Source organism: Dipodomys merriami, unplaced genomic scaffold (assembly GCF_024711535.1).
Source record: "Dipodomys merriami isolate MVZ:Mamm:240054 unplaced genomic scaffold, mDipMer1.0.p SCAF_133, whole genome shotgun sequence".
Taxonomy (NCBI): Eukaryota; Metazoa; Chordata; class Mammalia; order Rodentia; family Heteromyidae; genus Dipodomys; species Dipodomys merriami.
In genome coordinates this window covers 1,240,052-1,260,858 of record NW_027202638.1, presented here as the reverse complement: position 1 = coordinate 1,260,858, position 20,807 = coordinate 1,240,052, and the positions used below count along the sequence as shown (strand labels likewise).

General features: G+C 35.7%; 1 protein-coding gene across 10 annotated transcripts in view; it reads left to right on the top strand.

The window, feature by feature from the left end:
- Nucleotides 1–20,807, top strand: part of Btbd10 (BTB domain containing 10) — a 65,426-nt gene that overhangs the window by 15,776 nt on the left and 28,843 nt on the right. For 6 of the 10 annotated variants that reach the window (XM_070019424.1, XM_070019426.1, XM_070019422.1 and 3 more), the window contains one exon: nt 5,666–5,823. The exons of 3 other annotated variants lie outside the window; for them this stretch is intronic. In XM_070019424.1, coding sequence (XP_069875525.1) covers nt 5,723–5,823 — 101 coding nt within the window. In that variant the 5' untranslated portion in view covers nt 5,666–5,722. Of the gene's footprint in view, nt 1–5,665; nt 5,824–11,920; nt 12,272–20,807 lie in introns of those variants that run through there. One more of the 10 variants, XM_070019419.1, reaches the window with a different exon arrangement.

Sequence of the window (20,807 nt, the reverse complement as noted above, 5' to 3'; positions counted from 1 at the left end):
TTCCTTCCATTTGTAGTTTTTCCAGAGTAAACTCTCCTTCCACTACTTTTTGCTTTTGGACATTTTACCATTTCAGAATAGGTGTTTTTGTTGTTGTTGTTGGTGGTGGTGGTGGTCATGGGGTTTGAACTCAGAGTGTGGGTGCAATTCCTAGGCTTTTTTTTGCCCAAGGCTAACACTCTACTGATTGAGCCACATGTGGCTCCACTTCTGATTTTCTGATGGTTAACTGGACATAGGCTTCCTGCCCCAGAGGCCTTTGAGCTCCAATCCTCAGCCTTCTGAGTAGCTAGGATTAAAGATATGAGCCACCAGTGCTCAGTTTCAAAATAGGTTTTAAAAAATAGCTTATCCTAACTTTTCTGCAGGAAGGCTTGCAAAATCACACCACCTGTCTGCATTTGCAAAAGGATTCCTTTCCATACTTCATTTCCATTTTTTTAAAAAAAGTTGTTTCTACTTGTTTTTTGTGAATATATGTATTGTGTTCAGTCCTGCAAGGTCTTCTAGCTCTTGATGCTGTTAAAAAATGACTGTTACATTATATTCCATGGGAAAATTTAAAGTGTTTTAACAATCATAAAGAAATTTAAACATTTCTAGAAAAATTTCAAGGCTTTCGTGGTGGTTAGACATTATATGTTGTTTGCTTTTTTTGGGTGGTATACTCTTTCTTTCATACCTAAGGATGGAGGTTCATTAAATGATCCTTAAGTTCCTGGTTTCTTTCTAGGTCCCTATGATGGCTCTTGGTCAGTACAGAATTAACTATATGAACTTTCAGGTGTTCTTTTGTCTGCTGGGATCAAGCGATTTATTCTTCGGGGCTATTTCTCTTCCTTTTAGTCCTTTACATACAGGAAATGTTACTTTAGGATGTTTAGCTGGCTCAGATGTCTTTTTGGCTTCCTTCTAGTCAGTGTTTATTTCCTATACCCTTGGACAGCTGAAGGCTGTCTTTTGCTCCTCACCCTCTCCTTCATTGTTCCCTTTCTCTTACCTGTCAGGAATGTCTCTTCAGTAATCCTAAGACTTGAATTGCTTCGCAGTTTAAGAAATAAATATAATTTCATGTCAATTGAAAAGCTCTTATGTGATAACACTGTTTACACTGAGATACCCATGGGATGACCAAAGCCACAAAATGGCTGAGGTTAAGAAGAGATACTTGTTGGAGTAAACAAAAAAATTCCTAAATACTTAGCTTGGTATATTAGAAAGAAGATGGGTTTTTGCTTTAACTGTGATTATTTTTTTTTCCTTTTGATGGTACTGGATTGTACTGGATGGTACTGGATTTGCTAACTTTTATTGAGCTACACCTGAGTCCTTAAACTGAAATTTAAGTTAAACTGAAATCTTTAGTTCTATGATTTTTCTCATATGAAATAGGATAATATAGGGTTGAAGTTTTAAATAGAATGGTTTTAAATAATAAGTATCTTAATTTCTTAGTTCATTGATACCTAGTAAGAACAAGAGAAAATGATCTATACTTTTTTAGAAGTTCTTCAGTGGATCATAATAATTAGTACTATCTGAAATACTGTCCTGGGAACACTTATTTATTATGACTGTTGTTTTGAAAATTCTGTGAAGAATCTGTTTTTTATATGTTAGTATTCAAAAGAAGAGAAAGTACTTGAGTCACCCTTTTCTCATTTGGCTTTTGGTAATTTCATGAAAAACAAACAAGACATATGTACTTCACCAATATGTCCCAGCTGTGTATAGATGATTTCTAGATTGTTTGGGATTCAAATTGTTTCTGTTGTCTAAAAATGCAAAGTGACATATTTTCTGGAAACTGTTTCCAGTAGTCCAGCAATTTATTGACAATTGTTCTATAAACAACAATACATTTAGTTTGCCAAATATGATATAGACATTGGGGTTTCAGTGCCAAATTTTAAAAGAACTTTTTATGGTAAGATGGTTAGATATAGGAAATGGAGAGCCATTAAAAGTTTTTCAAAAATAATTTTGGTTATGGTAGGGCAAATGGTCAATTAAGTGGTTGTAAAAACTTCAGCCAAGAGCTTATTGATAGATGACAAGAGTTGAAATGAAGGCAGCAGCCTTATGAATTAACAGGGAGAAAAGGAGTAAAAAGAACATTTTGAAATAGATTTGATGTGAGAAAAAGAAGTCAAGGATGACTTTAAAGGGGGAAGCTATGTTGATTTCTTGAGAATTTAGATTGAAATGATGAATAAAGGAAATAGTGTTTGTAGTGTGTATAAATCCTGATATTCTCAGGGATTTGATCCTGATATTTTGGGGAGAAAGGTTTTTTTGTTTTTGTTTTTGGTCAACTGGCTCCTTTGACTGAGCAATCAGAAAAAAGAGAGAGGCTGGGAAGGTGGCTCAGTGGTAGAGCGCTTGCCTTTCATGCATGAGGCCCTGGGTTTGATTCCCCAGCACCACATAAGCAAAAAAAAATAAAAGAAAAAAAAGCCAGAAGTGGCGCTGTGGCTCAAGTGGTAGGGTGCTAGCCTTGAGCTGAAGAGCTGAGGGATAGTGCCCAGGCCCAGAGTTCAGGCTCCACGACCGGACCCCCCCCCCCAAAAAAAAAAAAAAAAAGAAAAGAAAAAAGAAAATAGAGTCCTAAAGAACACTTAAGATTTAATGGGATAAAGCGTAGAGTAGTCGGGCGCTGGTGGCTCATGCCTGTAATCCTAGCTACTCAGGAGGCTGAGATCTTAGGATCACGGTTAGAGCCAGCCTGGTCAGGAAAGTCTGTGAGAATCTTAGCTCAAATAAACCACCAGAAAACTGGAAGTGGCACTGTGGCTCAAGGGGTAGGTAGAGCACTCACCGTGAGCCGAAGAGCTGAAGGACAGCAGCCAGGCCCAGAGTTCAAGCCCCATGACCGGCCAAAAAAAAAGAGAGTAGGGTAGCATACAATAATTTTGAAACAGATCTTTTTATCTCTTATTAAATTTTTTCTGAGGAATATGGTCTGACTTACTTTAGCATCTTGTAAATTGTAAGTCATATTGTAATAGCTGATTAGTAAGTGCTTGAATGAGTGAATTAAATAAAACAAATAGGTCACAGAGAGTTGTTAAAACTGAAGAGATCATTAGACATTACAAAACATAATGTATGTCAGTTGTCTTTTTTATTTATAGTGATAAATTTTAAATAGATTCATGTATAGAAAATGTCATCTTTTTTTTCCCCAAATATTGCTATCAGAATTCTACTTTTTTTGTCAGCATGCTTATCTTCCTAGGACTATTAAATGTAAGGGGTGAGGAAAAATCTTTCACATGGTAATACACAAATTTTATTGACAAATGAAGTGTAAATGTTTTTGATAACTTTCAACTGCGTATTTCTTACTTTGAATCAATTAGGAAAATAGACTGTTATTTTCCTGCTGCTAGATGTGTACCAGCCACTGTAACGGTGGTAGGAGATTGTATTTCAGTTTGCCTTATTCATTCCTTTGTGGTTAATATTTTTGGCCACTGTCTACCATGGTTTAGGATTTATATATATATATATATTTATATATACAAATATACATATTATATTATATTTTATTTTTTTGCCAGTCCTGGGCTTGAACTCAGGGCCTGGGCACTGTCCCTTACCTTCTTTTGCTCAAGCCTAGCACTCTACCACTTGAACCACAACACACTTTTGGCTTTTTCTGTTTATGTGGTACTGAGGAATTGAACCCAGGGCTTCATGCATGCTATGCGAGCACTCTACCACTAAGCCACATTCCCAGCCTTGATATTTGTTTATTTTTGATGGTAGCTTTTTTTTGGGGGGGGGCAGGGATAGTGAGGGTTGAACTCGTGCTTCACACTTAGGCAAGCATGCTTAACACTTTAGCCACACTCCTAGTTCTTTTGGCTTTAGTTATTTTTCAAATAGGGTTTTTGTACCTTTTACCAAGGCTGACCTCAGACCACAGTCCTTCTTCGTATGTTTTCTTTCTCTCAGTAGCTGGGAATACAGATATGATCCATTACCCCTGGCTCAGGTCTTAGATTTTTTTGAGATAGGGTCTCCCTATGTAGCTCAGGCTCGCCTTTGAACTCTTGATTCCCTAAGTTATACCAAGCTGGATTCAAAAAGTTAATGAGTTTATCTTTGGTATTTGTTGTGATACTGAGTTTTATAGAAGATATCATATAAAACTCAAGAAGATAGAGTATTTTTCCTATTCTGGAATTTCTCTTTGACTTTTATGTACAACTTTACCTTATTTCCCTCCATCAAATCCAGTGTAGAAAGATACAGAGAAAGGAGGCTGGGAAGGTGGCTCAGTGGTAGAGCGCTTGCCTTGCATGCATGAGGCCATGGGTTCCATTCCTTAGCACCACATAAGCAGAAAAACAAATACCAAAAAAAAAAAAAAAAAGATACAGAGAAAGAACACTGGAGCTGATGGCAGGAAAACTGTTTTCCTACTCAAATTTATAAAAGTTGTAAAACAATTTGAGCATTTGTTCAATTTTCAATTTTTGCTTCTGTTTCTTACCTCTAAAAGTCCAATGTGAGCTACTTTCAAATGAATACTTTAGTCCGCACATTTTTCCAATTGGAGACTTCTGTGTTATAAATTGTCATTTCTTTTCTTTTCTTTTTTTTTTTGTAATTCCTCTGTTGACCAGTATGGTGAAGTTCGGCTAAGTAAAATTGTGAGGATGTTTTCTGTTCTGTATGTGGAAATTGTGATGCTTAACTTGCAAAGTGGTTGAGAAGAATAAATGGGAGAGTGACTATACTTGTAAAGTGCTTTTTTTGGCTATCTCATAAAGCTACTGGAGTTTCTTATGATTGTATACTACTATAGGAGATTTACCAAGCACAAACCTCATATGTGAAAAGAAGTATATAAATAACTGATAGAAACATTTTGTGATAATTGCACTATAAAGAAACATCAAGATGTTTATATATAATTATTTTTGAGCAAAAATATACTTTATACTCAGCTTCTTTATACTCAACTTGAGTAAAGAAACTGTAAGGGTTGCCGAAAGGAGAAACTCCCATGTGGCTCAAGAGAAGAGGGTTTATTGAGAGTGAGAGAGAGTAAAGCTTCAGCTGCACAAATGGAGTCTGGTAGAGCAAGAGAGATTATGGCGGGAGGAGAGAGATTATATAAGGGAGGGCAGGAGAGGGAGTATGGACACACCAGAAGCAGAGGAGACCTCAGAGTCTGGGGACTTCCCACTGCACCCAGGCATGCCAGTTGCCTGGGTTACAGGTGCTGGGCGGGGACTAGGGTGCAAGGGGAGAGAGAGAACCAAGGGAAGGAGACATTTCTCCTGAGCAGACCTAACAGAGATAATATTTGTATTTGGTTTTACTAAATGCTTTGTTAAGTATCTTAATTTTTAAGAAATGTGCACCAAATAATGTTTTATATTAAACTATCATTAAATGGAATTGTTTTTGCCTTTTTTGGAATGTTATTAAACTTGACATAACAAATTTAATATCTGAGTCAAGTGAAAAGTACCAAACTGAGTGTGGGGGGATTTGTTTTAATCTGGTTTGCAGATTTTATATGTTCATATTTTATGATCTCTATTCATTACTTAAAAATATGTCACAATAATATCAAGTATTTAAACTTCTGTGGCTGTTTCGTTCTGCATGGAATAGATTTAAAGGTCAACACTACTCTTTTATGTAGGTTATGGGTGCTACATGTGTGCTTTCAGAGCAGTAGTGTGAGGAAACTTGAAGTGGGATGGCAGGACGGCCTCATCCCTATGACAGTAACTCCAGTGACCCAGAGAATTGGGATCGGAAATTGCATAGTAGACCTCGTAAACTTTATAAGCATTCAAGGTAGGTAGAAAATATATATTACATATCAAAGTTCTGCTAAACCTGATTGTAAAGACTACTATTGTATTTAATTGTGGCAAGTTCTGTCAGTGGATAGGGGCTAGTTTACAAAATATTATGCTTTTGGGCTGGGAATGTGGCTTAGTGGTAGAATGCTTGCCTAGCATGCATGAAGTCCTGGGTTTGATTCCTTAGTACCACATAAATATAAAAAGCTAGAGTGGTGTTTTAGTTTAAGTGGTAGAGTGCTAGCCTTGAGTAAAAGGTACAGTGCTCAGGCCCTGAGTTCAAGCCCCAGAACTGGCCAAAAAAACCCCAAGAAACAAACTATTATGCATGTTTGTATTTCTCCTTAGATAGTTTTTAGAGAAATACACATTTTAATTTTTAAAAACTTATGTTTGTTTAAATATTTATTTCTACTTCTAAATTAAGTCTAGATCTTAGTTTACTCCATGGTTAAGTGTTAAAAATTGAGTCAATAGGAACTAGCAAGACATTACTTCTCTGTGTTTGAAAATCTCTAATAAGAATTTATTTGTACCCTAAATAATGGGTGCAGATTACACCTGATAATTTGTTTCTGTCTGTGTTTGCTGCTATATATTTTTTAAAAATTTTATTTGTATTTAAAATTACCTTTAAGAAGTTGTGTGGGTTGGGAAGGTGGCTCAGTGGTAGAGCGCTTGCCTTGCATGCATGAGGCCCTGGGTTCGATTCCCCAGCACCACATAAGCAAAAAGAAAAAAGCTGGAAGTGGTGCTGTGGCTCAAGTGGTAGAGCGCTAGCCTTGAGCTGAAGAGCTGAGGGACAGCGCCCAGGCCCAGAGTTCAGGCCCCACGACTGGACCCCCCCCCCAAAAAAAAAAAGAAGTTGTGTGAAGGGAGGTGCCATATAATAAAGCAGTTTATGAATACAGTGCATCTTGATCACTGTCACCCCTTCAACATTCTCAGCCCCCTTCAACCCATTCTTTCCCTTACTTTTCTTAGTTTTTTTAACTATGTGAAATATTGGTATTGTCACTCTGATCCTAAGGGGAAGATGTATCTTTCTGGATTAACTGCTAGTTAAAGTTTGATGTGTGAAAAGAGATTTATTTTAAAAGTATACATTCATCTATTATTTTTTAACTTTTATTTTGTGTTATATGACTAAAAGAGGAATACCTCATTTATAATACTTTGTGATGATATTTTTAATATGTTAGTTGACAGCTTATAAATGTCATATATTTCAGGTATGTAAGCATGTTTTATAGTGGATTTTGTGTATGAATATTATGGATATTAATGAACATTTAACTTACTTGAATAGAAAAATGTCTCCCAGTCACTGTTAACAAACACCAGAATTCTTGAAAAACATTTCCATGATACTGAAATCCTTTTTGTAATTTCAAGGAAATAGTTTAATACAGAAGATGTTCACCTATATTGTTCAGTTTTAATATGATGACATCTTAAAAATGTTAATGTGAAGTGAATTTGAGTATATGCCACATGGTATGAATATGTTTGTGTGTGTGTGTGTGTGTCTGTGTGTGTGTGTGTCTGTGTGTGTATGTGTTTATGTTTATATAATAGAAAAAGAAAGAGGAGAGGTCTAATGGGGCTCTAGTTTTTTTCTTTCTGTGTTCGGCAGATAGTTATCTTGTCCTTTAGAATAAAAGTATTTTGATTTATTGTATGAAATGGGATTATATTTGAGTCTAATATGCTGTGTATATATATCATACATATGTATTCAGGTGATATATATGTTACACTGGCTAATTCTTGGGATTTTTCTGCTGGTGTGCAGTACTGTATTACATAATGAAGAGGTGACAGAAATGTCAAAGTTGACTTTATAAAAGCTTTGTGTATGCAATGAGAAAAATTTATAAAAACTTACAATGATTTTTTCCTTGCTGCTGTTTTATTTCAGTAACAAGTACAGCTCTTCTTGATAACTGTATGGTAATAACTTTTATTTTTGTGGTGCTATGGTTCCAGCCCAAGTCCCTGAATATGTTAGGCACATATCAGTTAGTTACACCCCATATCCCAGATCCTTCATTGGTAACCTTTTGATGTTTTTGGGTGTACAGTATCAGTATTTGGAGTTTTGAGTGAAAACAAAAATAAATATTAATAAATTGATTAAAAATTTTTGTAATTGGAAGACCATGAAGTCCTTTGAATGAGTTTATCTTAAGCCCTTGTGGAAATCCTATGCCAGCAAGAACAGCTTACTTTTAGAGACTTCTTATCCCTATATATTTAGGAACATATAACTTTAGAATTTTTAAGGTGCTGTTTGGCTTTTTAAAGATGGCATTTTAGGAGCTGATGGAAAACTAATGCAGAGAGAAGTTTTAAAGCCCATCAGTTTGGGCTGGGAAGGTGGCTCAGTGGTAGAGCCCTTGTCTTGCATGCATGAGGCCCTGGGTTTGATTCCCCAGCACCACATAAGCAAAAAGAAAAAGCCTGAGGTGGTGCTGTGGCTCAAGTGGTAGAGCGCTAGCCTTGAGCTGAAGAGCTGAGGGACAGTGTCCAGGCCCAGAGTTCAGGCCCCACGACTTGACCCCCCCAAAAAACAACAAAAAAATACCCCATCAATTTGTATATCTAGAAACTGACCTCAGTTCAGAGAAATTTGAAAGTGTCAAGCTACTGTTATAGAATGCTTTATAATTCACAAATGAAGCAAATAGAGAACTATAGAATATTTGACCTGTGGTACTGAATTGTAAAATAAAATTCAGAAAAGGAATCCATATCAAGTGAGAAGGTGAAAATAAGACTTAAACTAATCCTAGGTGATTAGAGAATTAGCATGGATGGAAGGACAACTCTCAAGGACATTTAGGAGATTATCTTGACTCAATCTCTGGACAGTATGTGCTATAGATTTAACAAATGGAAAAAGTAAGGTGAATAAGCAGCTAACTTGTTAATGGCAGAGCTGGAGTTTATAACAAGTTTTTCATTCTTTTTTCAAATTTTAAGCAGTTTATATTATAGAGAGACCAAGTACAATGAATGCCTATTGCTCATCACATAGCTTCAAGTTAGCAACTGATGGCTAATTGCACTTTGGCCTACTCATCACATGTTTTTAATCTCATATATTTATTCTTATTAGGGAAAATCAGTTTTCCAAAGGGATTTCATTGAGATATTTACAACTTGAATATAATATACTTTGATCAAATTTCCTAATCTATGTTATTCTTTATTAGCCACCCATTCTCTTCATCCTTTCTCAAACCTAACATATTTTACTTGGGGATACTTGAGTAAAAGAAGACCAGACTGGCTGGTGCTGGTGGCTCACATCTATAATCTTAGCTACTGAGGAGGCTGAGATCTGAGGATTGGGGTTCAACGCCAACCGGGCAGGATTAACCCACCAATTAATCCACCAGAAACCAGAAGTGGTGCTGTGGCTCAATTGGTAGAGTGTTTGCCTTGAGCTGAAGAGCTTAGGCATAGTGGCCAGGACCAGAGTTCAAGCCCCATGACTGACAAAAAAATAAAATCAGACTGGCTTAAGTTAGAGATTGATTTTTCTTTTCTCTCTCCTCCCCCAACCCCATTCTTTCCTTTTTTTTTTTTTTTTTTGTGCCAGTCCTGGGGCCTGGGGTTCTGTTCCTTTAGCTTTTTTGCTCAAGGCTGACACTTTACTACTTGAGCTACAGTTCTAGATTTCTGCTGGTTAATTGGAGATGAAAGTCTTAGAAGTTTTTCTGCCTGGCCTGGAGTTGAACCATGATCCTCAGATCTCAGCTTCCTCAGTAGCTAAGATTACAGGTGTGAGCCACCACCACCTAGTTTGATTTATTCTTTTTACACTAGGCATTCAGAGGTAGCTGATGGTTGATACATCTTTTATTGCTTAAGAATATCAGGGTCAACAGTCTCTGATTTGCTTGACTGTTCTATTGTTATCACAAAGAGATGTGTAATTCCAGCCATCCAGGACAGTAGAAAAGTCATCAGAAAATTAAATTTCTCTTGGTCTTGGAATGTGGTTTAGTGGTAGAGTGCTCGCCCTAGGTTTGATTCCTCAGTACCACATACACAGAAAAAGCTTGAAGTGGCACTGTGGCTCAAGTGGTAGAGTGCTAGCCTTGAGCAAAAGAAGCTAAGGGACAGTGCCCAGGCCCTGAGTTCAAGCCCCAAGACTGGCAAAAAAACAAAATTAAATTTCTCAGACATTACTTATCTGAGAAGTTTATAAGTTGCATCTGATAGCTGCTTATACATCATTAGTTAGAACTATGTTATATAGATCAAGGATACTAAGAAATGTAGTTTATTATAAACTGGGTTTACTGCTACCTCATAATTTTAAATTTATTTTAAAGTAATCAGAAGACTTTATTGGTCAGTTTCTGTAGATAATCTAAAAATTGTTTTGTTTTTGCTGGTACTGGGGCTTGAGCTCTGGGTCTGAACTCTCCCTCTACTTTTTGCTGGCATTCTACTACTTGAGTTACACCTCCAATTAAACTTAACCTTTAAAAAAAATGTGTTTTGCTTCATGTATGTTTTTGAATTGCTTTGTTTTCCCACTTTTTTCTCACCTTTTCTTGCTGGCTATGATTAAAATACACTTTGTGTGTGTGTGGTGGTGCGGTGGGGTTCTGGGACTTGAACTTGGCCTGGGTGCTCAAGGCTAGTGCTCTGTCACTTGAGCCAAGCGTCACTTTTGGCTTTTAGTTGATTAGAAATAAGAGTCTCATGGATTTTAACTGCCTGGGCTGGCTTCAAACTGCAATCCTTACATCTCAGCCTCCTGAGTAGCTAGGAATATAGGCATGAGCCACTGTTGCCTAGCCCAGCTCCTTTTTGGTTTATGAAGGAAATACTAGTTGCTGTCATACATGTACTTACTTTTCTATCAGAGTTTGGGAGTTTGGCAGGTCTGGCTTATGATTTGTTTATGATATAGTACAATTTTAAGGTAGTTTCTAAGTTTTCTTTCTTTCTTTCTTTCTTTCTTTTTTTGGGGGGGTTCTGTCCTGGGGCCTGAGCGCTGTCCCTCAGCTCTTTAGCTCAAGGCTAGCACTCAACCACTTGAGCCACAGCACCACTTCCGGCTTTTTTTTCTTTTTGCTTATGTGGTGCTGAGGAATCGAACTCAGGGCTCATGCATGCAAGGCAAGCGCTCTACCACTGAGCCACCTTCCCAGCCCTCTAAGTTTTCTTTTGACTATCTATCTATCTTTGATTTAAAAGCTAAGGCGGAAGCTGTTCTGGACATAGATTGACTTCAGTGTGGTATAGGCAAATTACTTTAAAAATGAATGAATTTTGTGTTTTTCTGTGACCAGTTGTATAGTTAATAACATTATATAGGAGTTTTCATAGCTTGCTGATGATGTTGAATTTGCTTTCAGTTGAAGTATGTTTGGCCTGAAACATGACAACTTCTCTATAAGTTATGAATTAAAGGACTGTTTTGCTCTTTGGAAAAGAAAACACTTCTTCAGTAGAATGCTAAAATGTCTGCATAGAAGATATGTCTAAGCTCTTGAATATTTGAATTGTTGAGAATATAACTATATAAAAACTTCTGTCTGCAGTCTGCTCAGGTTACTAAAGATAAATGCATCATACATTCAATTTCAGACTTTGCCGCAAGGGTTCGTTCCCACACAGAAGTACGCATGCTCATTTTTTTCTGAGACTGCATGAAGTCGGAGTGTTCCAGTTTCCCTTTTAAGTCACTCTTGTAGTCCCAGCAGCAGTATAGAATGGGGAAGTTTGATTGCTTGAAAGACTAGTTCTTGAGTGGTTTCTTAAAGTACAGATAATATTTTCCCTGTGGTTTTAAAAAAGAAGCTTTACTGCCTAGAATGATATACTGATGTTAAAAGGAGAAAAGTTATCTGCATCCTAATTTTCTAGAACCTGGCAAGCTGTCAGAGCTAGAATTAGCTTTACAGATGGCATTTGGCATCTCTAAGCCCTCATTCTCCTGCGTTTTCTTCCACCTGTCTATCAATTACAATATCCAATCACTGTTCAGAGATGAAAAAATGGGATGATCACAGCTCACACGATGCTGTTTGGTTAGAAACGTCAGTGCTGCAACAACCCACGGCTGAGTCAGTGTCTGTGAGAAAATGAACTGAATTAATATATAGAGGGGGTTGAATCTCTGAACATTTAAAGACTAAATATCAGCAATAGCATTATTACTCAGTAGAGGGAGGGAAGCTAAAGGAAGTCAGTGGACAGGTGAGGTAGGAGGAGGCTGGGGAATTTTCTGGTTGTTAAGAGGAATCTTGAAGATGATGGAAATATCAGATGTTCTAAAGTTTCTTAGTAATGCCCAAGGATGCTGACCTGGCCTTCAGTGCTGCATTGTTTGAAAGAGCAGCATCCCTTTATACTCTGATTTCAAAATTTTTTTCTTGTTTTTGTGTGTCTACCTTGGCATGTACTAAAGGAAGGTGTGTATTCATTTATTACATGTTATCTTTGGGTTATAATTATATGTATACTTATATGTATGTGGTAGATACAAGAAAGGTTGAAAGATGTTGGCCTTTGTTAAAAGATATATGTCAGTTTAATGGCAAATTAATTAAAATAAATGCAGTATTTTTATTGTTTTCATAGGTTTGATGCTTTTTTACAAAATGTAACTTGAAAATGCATTGTTTGGTATTGTGTTTTATGAACATAAAAACTTATTTAAGTGAAGGCTAATTTTGAAATATTTTTGAAATAAAATTCATGATAAATGAAATTATTGAAATAATTTCTTAAAGATGCATTTAAATAACATTTTTACTGTTGGATGAATTAGGGATTAGTTGAATTTATTTGTAATAGTATTTTACAGCACTAAGTATATTTGAATGATAAAGTTCAAATTGGTTAAAATGACTTTCTAGTCTGACAGAACAGAAAATGTAGATACTGTTACTGAAACAGAATAAGCCAGATAAGTTTTGGATTAGTGCAAATTAATTTTCAATCAGATAAAAATTTATAAATAAAGATAAATCTTACTGTGAGATTTAAAGTTTTAACAGGTGACATTGCTTACCTGATTAGGAAATTTTAGTACAGTTTAAGATATATTAACGAATGACTTTTCCTGTTTTCATTATCACATGCTATAGATAATTTTACAGGGACTTTTGGAATATTTCATATTTCAAGTTCTTTAGTTTTGATGTTTGTAAGTTGTTTGTAACAGACTTGTTATGGAATTTTTAATTATATATAATATGTGTTATATATATATATGTAGATAGTTAGTATCATATTTAGTTGTATATGTGTGCTGGGTGTGCTTAGGGATCCAAAAATATCTTTCTAAGTTTGTGGTAGTAGTAAGAGTTATAAAAGCAGAACCTCAGCTAGATCTTTTTGTCTTAACACTTTTTTTTTAGAATATTTTCCTCTGCTGTTCTGCTTATTCTACTTAGATAGTAATGCTTTCTTATTATAAAAAAGATATATATTTGTTACATGAATTCGGTGCACAGGACAACATATATAAGAAAATAAAAATGTTATTCTACTATTAAGAGAAAAATACTTTAGATTTTGATATATAATCATATATCTGTAAGAATCACACAGGTATACTTAAAATGACTTTCAGATATTGTTGTATGTATTGTTACATAACCTATTTTTTTCAAAATGGAAATTATAAACATTCCCTATGTCATAAAATCATCTGAAGCATAGTTGGGTTGCATACTGTTGTATGTATAGATATTCTGTAACTTTTTTGATTAATCTGTGTTTGTCAAAAAGAAAGAATATCTTAGGGAGTTAGGAAAAAAAGGTAATTTTGGATAGTTTTCTAGTAGAAATAAAATCCTTAGCCTGCTTTCAAAGTGAATTCTTTAAAGATATGCAAACTATTTTTATAATGAAGCAAATAGCTGTAAAATACAAAAAATAAATTCCTTGAAAGATCCAGAAAATTGAGCTAGCACCAATCAAAGGATTATTTATAATACATTTAATGAGAAGGTAATTCAGGGAAGTGCATCAACAATATATAACAATGAGGAAGGAAATTCAGCTCTTACTTGGAAGCTTCTTTGTCATAAAGGAAAGAAGAGGCCACCATAAATGCCAATAATAAAAGTAACAAAGAAGGGCTGGGAAGGTGGCTCAGGGGTAGAGTGCTTGCCTTGCATGCGTGAGGCCCTGGGTTCAATGCCTCAGCACCACATAAGTAGAAAAAGTCGAAGTGGTACTGTGGCTCAAGCTGACAAACTGAGGGATAGCGCCCAGGCCCAGAGTTCAGGCTCCATGACTGACAAAAACAAAAACAAAAACAAAAAACCAATGAAGCAAACACTGTTAAGAAGGACAAAGAATGCAGTACAGGCAGGTGCAGAGATAAAAATGCTTTTAGTTTATGTGAGTTGTTCTGGGCCATTCAAAATAGCCTGAACAAGGACCTTCAATGTCACACCTTGAAATTACTGGTAATATTTGTGATCTTTGAAGTTTTTATGAGAAGATAGCTGCTAAAAGATGAGAATTTTGGTCTTATTTTGAAACTGATAAAATGTTTTAGACTAAATGCAAAGGATAATTTGTGATTACCTTGAAGAAAGCCAGATAAAAAAATGTGAAATCAGTTTGCTAAGAATAGATTGTCAAACCAACTTTAATTTTCTACTTGCAGTTAGTAGGCTAGTGCCAATATAAGAAATCTGGATTTTATACTTAGCTTTTAGAGAAGCCCTTTTAAAGTTAAAAAAACATATCCTTGGATAAGATATGAGAGAACTAGTTAGCAGCTAGTTATGCTAATTAACCAATTTTGATATTTGAATGACTCTATCTAAAAGTAGATTGTTCTTGAAAAGTGTTTCCCCCCCTCATTTGGAGGAAGCACATTAACACATTTAGATGTAACAGTGTAGAAAGAAGAATAGTAAATAATATTGTGAATATAATATATGGTCTCTGAGGCTGGACTGTTGGACTAATATAAATGAACTCTTAAGGTGTATATTTAAGGCTTAAAACAAAACTGTACATTAAAGTAGCATGGCTTTACAAAATAACATATAAAAGTAAACTTTATATATAAAATAACACAATCTGGCTACCATCATCTTCCCGTACTCACCCTCCCTTCAAAAATAAAAAATAAAAACCAGTGATTGCTGATTGGTCATGCCTGTAATCCTAGCTACTCAGGAGGCTGCAATCTGAAGATCAGTGTTTGAAGCCAGCCTGGGAAAGTTCATGAGACACTTTTCTCCATCTAACCACCAAAAAAGCCAAACCAAAGCATCCTCAGTTAATGAAAGAATAGAGTCACTTTTCTGTGTATTAAAATATTGTCTTGAGTTCTGTGTATATTCAGGAGGAAGATGATGAGGAAGATTGATGCCTTGCACCGTTGAATAAGAATTTCAGAGGAATATGGGATCATTTCTGAGTAGAAAGAATAGAATGAGAACTGACTTCAAATATTTGGATTTTCCTTTTTTTTTTTTTAACCAAAGGAAAATCCAAATATTTGAATTAAACTTTGAATCAAAGTTAAACTTTTGTTCTTTTTGGGTTACATCTTAGACCTACCACTTAATTAACTATCATTTCAGGCAAGTAATTTAGCCTCTAAACAACTGCAAAAAGGAGATGGTTTTAAGGATTAAATATTGTGTCTGGCAGGTGACAAAATAGTGCCTGAATATTACCATAATTTGTATTTGGTTCCAGCAGGCAGAACTGAAACAGTTCTTGTTCTAGGGTGGCATTTGCAGTGCTTGGAGACTTTTTTGGTGGTTTAAACTTAAGACTCAGGCCATACTTTAATATTGAATTTAGAGGTCAGAGATGTTACTAAATGTAATGAACAGGACTATTCCCCACAACCCATGCAAAACCCTGGACTCCAGAGTGAAGTTAGGGAAAACTGCCAAAGTCAGAGCTTTCCAGAGCTAGAGTAAATCTCTGAAATGAAAGGATAATTTGGTGTGGGGTCTTTGCTGCACTCACTCCTTCCTTAGAGATTTACATAGTTTACATTTGTTACTTCTTTAGGACTCTGCTCAGACAGGCTCAGACATATTCCTTCAGAGAGTTATGCCTTGACCTCTTAAAATGCTAACTCTGTTCTCTTCATTTACTGTGCATATATCTCAGTCTTTATCTCCATATAATATTTAAAACATGTTGTATATTTGGTTTTCATTACAGTATATTATTTTTGAGGGCAGATATATTTTGTTATAGTCACTAACACTAGAACAGTGTATGGTATATGAAGGATATTTAATTGAGTATATTTAAAGTTTCTAAGTTTCTATTCAGAGATACTTCATTTTGGAGACGTGCTTGCTTAGTCATATCCTCCTTTAAAACAAATAAAAAACAGGAACAAAGTAATACACTTTTTTTTGTCTTTTGCAATTGCATCTCAGTGTTACTTGGATTGTGTGTGCACACGTGCATGCGCACACACACACCACACACACACATGCAAGCACATGCCAGTACTAGAGTTTGAGCTCAGGGCCCCGTTATTGTCCCTTAGCTTTTTCTCTCAAAGACAGCACCTTATCACTTGTGTCATAATTCTACATCTCTGGCTTTTTGTGGTGGGTAATTGGAAATATGAGTCTGTACTTTTGGTTGAAGTTTGTAAAGATGCAGTCTCACAAGGGCATGCATGCCAGGAGGCCTGCTGCCTTCATTCCTTTTGTCTATAGACTTCTGATGTGTCTGGCAGTGAAATTTTAGAAAGAAAAGACATCAAGAATTAGGACTAATATTAAACTATGGTTAGACTGTAATTCTTGCTCAAGTTGTCTTTTATGGAGAGGAATATGAGATGTAAATATCACTTAAAATACTTTTTGGGAGAAAATGTATCAGAAAAAGTGTTTTAGAGATGATCTTTGAGATCTGAGATCTGAGCTCATTTCTAAGTTGAAAATTTTCCTTTTGCCTAATTAGCCTTTGTTCTTGGGAAACTGGCTCATGTATGGTTAAGGGAAAAGCCAGCAGATACATAGAAGGCATGGTGACACTGCCCTTCAAAATGAGAACTTTTCATTAAACCTTTTAAAAATAGATTTTGACGTTTGTAAAGTTTAGATAGTAACTATTTTTGGCAATGTGGACTATACAGCTTCTGTCTCAACCACAAGTTTGCCATTGGGGCAGAAGCAGCTATATACAATAATACAGGTTGTGCATCCCTCTGCTCTCACCAGAATTATTTCAGATTTTGCATTTGGGGAAAATGTTAGGAATGATTGTCTATAAATAATAGGTATTTTGGGGTGGAACCCAAATTTCCATGTCATATCCTCCTCATACATAATAGTCTAAAGTCAATTTTCAATAATAGTTTTAGTGTGTTTGTGTTTGATCATGACTCATCACACAAAAGTCAGTTATAGCACTCACTCATCCTGATCAAAAGGTTTATGGCTACACCTGGTTGTATACTAAAAACCTTTATCAGACACAATGGGTTGAATTTGACCTAGGAGCCATATTAGCCAGTTCCCAATTTAGCATTTAAAAGGTACTGATAAAAAAACAACAACATACAAATGAGTTTCTTAAAGTATATTTAAAGGTAAAATCTAGTGCGTACTTTAGTTAAAACAAAAACAGGATTCAAGTCAGGCACTGGTGACTCATGCCTGTAATCCTCACTGCTCAGGAGGCTGAGATCTAAGAATCTCAGTTTGAAGCCAGCATAGGCAGAAAAGTCCATGAGACTCATTGCCAGTAAACTACTAAGAAAAAACCCAAAGTGGGCTATAGCACATGTAATAGAGCACTAGCCTTGAGCACAAAGAGGTTTAGGGACAACGCCCTGAGTTCAAGTCCCAGGATCAGAAAAAAAAAAAAACAACTAAAAGGATTCACATATGATATTTGTTAGAGTAATGGAAGCAGCTTATTTTCCCCAAAAATAAAAGTTGAAGATTAAAATAATGTTTCTTTATTGAGGATAGACTAATTCAAATAGATAAAGACATTAGGCAGATATTTATAGGGTTGCTCGCTTCATTTTTAAGAAAAATATATTTAAAAAATTTTTTAAAATCTTAGAAAACCTTGTGATGCTCCATCTTATATTTCTACACATACATAGTGTTTAACAAAAAATAGTGTTCAGAGTGCTTAGGCACTGTACACACTGTGAACCTTAGGTTAGATTCAACAAATATCAGCAAGATGTAGCAGGTCATGATGGTAGTTGCTCGAAGTACTAAAATAAGAAAATTTCTCAAACCAGGAGTTAGTATCATATATAGTTGTGCCAGATATGTACTATATATACTAGTGCCATTTGAAAATGAATACCATTCAGTTTTATGCATTTATTAATAATTTCTGATATTGATATATCAATTACTTATGGAAATTAGTTTTGTATTCATTCTTCCATAATTTACTCTTCTGTTTTCTCTGAAACATTTGTATTTTTTGAATTTTGGCTTCTTTAATTAGTAGTTTAATTTTCTTATCATTTTACTCTCATCTACTTTTTTTCTTTTTATTCTTTTCAGGATATTCCAAATATTTCAGTCCTTATAGTAGTCATTTCAAAACTGATAATACTATGTTCTGAGTGTCTAAAGTTATTTTCTGCTTGAAAGTACCAATCTGTCTTTGTTTTATGGTTACAGAATCTGTATATTTTTAATTTATTGTTTATATGTTTCTTTCCGTTTCTACATTGCCTGCTGGCTTTTTTCCATTATGAAATAATTTTAGATTTTTAAGAAGTTACAAAATATTGTGCTGTAAGTTCTAAGATGCACTGTATAGCTTCTCTAAACTGTAGCATCTTAAATACATGTAGTGTGTTCTTACTCTTTTTTTTGTGTGTGTGTGCTGGTCCTGGGGCTTAACTTGGATTATACCATCCCATGGCCTATCAACTAAACTATTGGCCTCTTTAGGTTCTATCAGTTTTCATAGCTACCAGAGACATTTATCATATGTAATTTTATACTACCTGTGTAAATCTCCATAATTTCCACTTTAGTCAGGATTACAGAGCTGTTACATAATCGCAGAGAAATTTTCTTGTGATACTCCTTTATGGTTAATACCTTCTTTCTAGAACTGGCTCAGAGTTTTTTATCCAGTACTGTGATTTTTGTATATCAAGAACACTAAATACATGGATTCATAGGATACCTAAATTTTGAGGGTTTGGGCTTTTTTGGTCAGTATAATGCAACATCCTTGTGATTCATTTTAGTTGCACATACCATGCACCAGTAGTTTTCTCTCCCTCCCTTCCCTCCCTTCCCTCCCTTCCCTCCCTTCCCTCCCTTCCCTCCCTCCCTCCCTCCCTCCCCCCTCCCCCCTCCCTTCCCTCCCTCCCTCCCTCCCTCCCTCCCTCCCTCCCTCCCTCCCTTCCTTCCTTCCTTCCTTCCTTCCTTCCTTCCTTCCTTCCTTCCTTCCTTCCTTCCTTCCTTCCTCTGGAGTAGTTAGTATGACATATGAGAGCTACCAGTATCCAGCTTGTTCTTTTAATTGCTGATTGCCCTATAAAAAGACTGTACCATGGTCTGTCCATAGACAGAGGAGCATGGTTTAGATTATAAACTATTCTGGCCCATTAATCTATTCATCTGTCGAGTTGTTAGATAGAGTTGCTAACTTTTGGTCTTAACTGGCCATGAACAATCTTCCCCTTTCCACATCTCAAGTAGCTAGGATTATAGATGTGCAACACTACTGTACCTGGCTTTAACAGTATTGAATTTTCTGGTTGGTGACAGTATTTGTCTTTAAATTTTATTTGTAAATTTTTTTTAAAAAAGTTCAATTCAGATAATTTATTTCTAGTATATAGAAATACAACTGATTTTTAAAATGATCTTATATTCTGCAATCTTGCTAAACTCAGTTCTAGAAACATTTTTGAACTAGAATCTACAATCAATGATTAAGTGGTTTGAAATGAGATTAGTTTTATTTTACCAATCTGAATGTCTTGAGATAATCAGTTTAAGAAAGAGGAAAGGCTTCAGTTGATAATCCTTTAGCTATGTTGCTTTGCGCCTGGAGTGGCATAGTACTTCACAGAAGGAACAGGTAGTGGTTTAAATTTGCTCATTTCTTTCTAAGTTATTGAATTTATTGGCATAAAATTGTTTATTATCTTTCATTATTTTTTAATATCTGTAGACATTGTAGGATGCTTATCCCTTTTATTTAGTTGGTTGTGGAGCTTGAACTCAGGACCTAGGTGCTGTCCCTGAGCTTTTTTACTCAAGGCTAATACTCTACCACTTTGAGCCACAGTGCCACTTCCAGTTTTCTGGTGGCTAATTGAAGATAAGAGTCTCACAGACATTTCTGCCCAGGTTGGCTTTGAAACACAATCCTTAGCTATCAGCCTCCTGGATTACAGGTGTGAGCCACTAGTGCCCACTTTCTAGCATTTTTTTATATTGGTCAGGTTTATCTTTTTAGAATTTTTTTCATATGATCTGCATAGTGGTTTATGGATTGTTTGATCTTCTAAAGAAAGAGCTTTTGTTTTTATTGTTCATCTCTCTGTTACATTTAAAAATTATATTGATTTTACTCATCTTTATTATTTTCTTCTATGGTTTGGTCCTCATTTTCTCTCTCTCTCTCTCTCTCTCTCTGTGTGTGTGTGTGTGTGTGTGTGTGTCTGTGAATATGCTATTGGTGTGTGTGTGCGTGTGTGTATGTGCGTGTGTGCATGCATGTGTGTACATGCCAGGCCTGGGGCTTAAACTAGGGCCTGGGTAGTCTCTTGAGTTTTTTTGCTCAAGAGTAGCTCTCTACCACTCTACCACTTGAACCATAGCTCTACTTCCAGTTTTTTGATGGATAATTGAAGATGAGTCTCACAGACCTTCTTGACTGGGCTGGCTTTAACCACAATCCTCAGATCTTAGCCTCTTGAGTAGCTAGGAATACAGATGTAAGTCACCAGAGTCCAGCTTGATTTTTGTTTTCTTATAGTCGAAACTTAGGTCA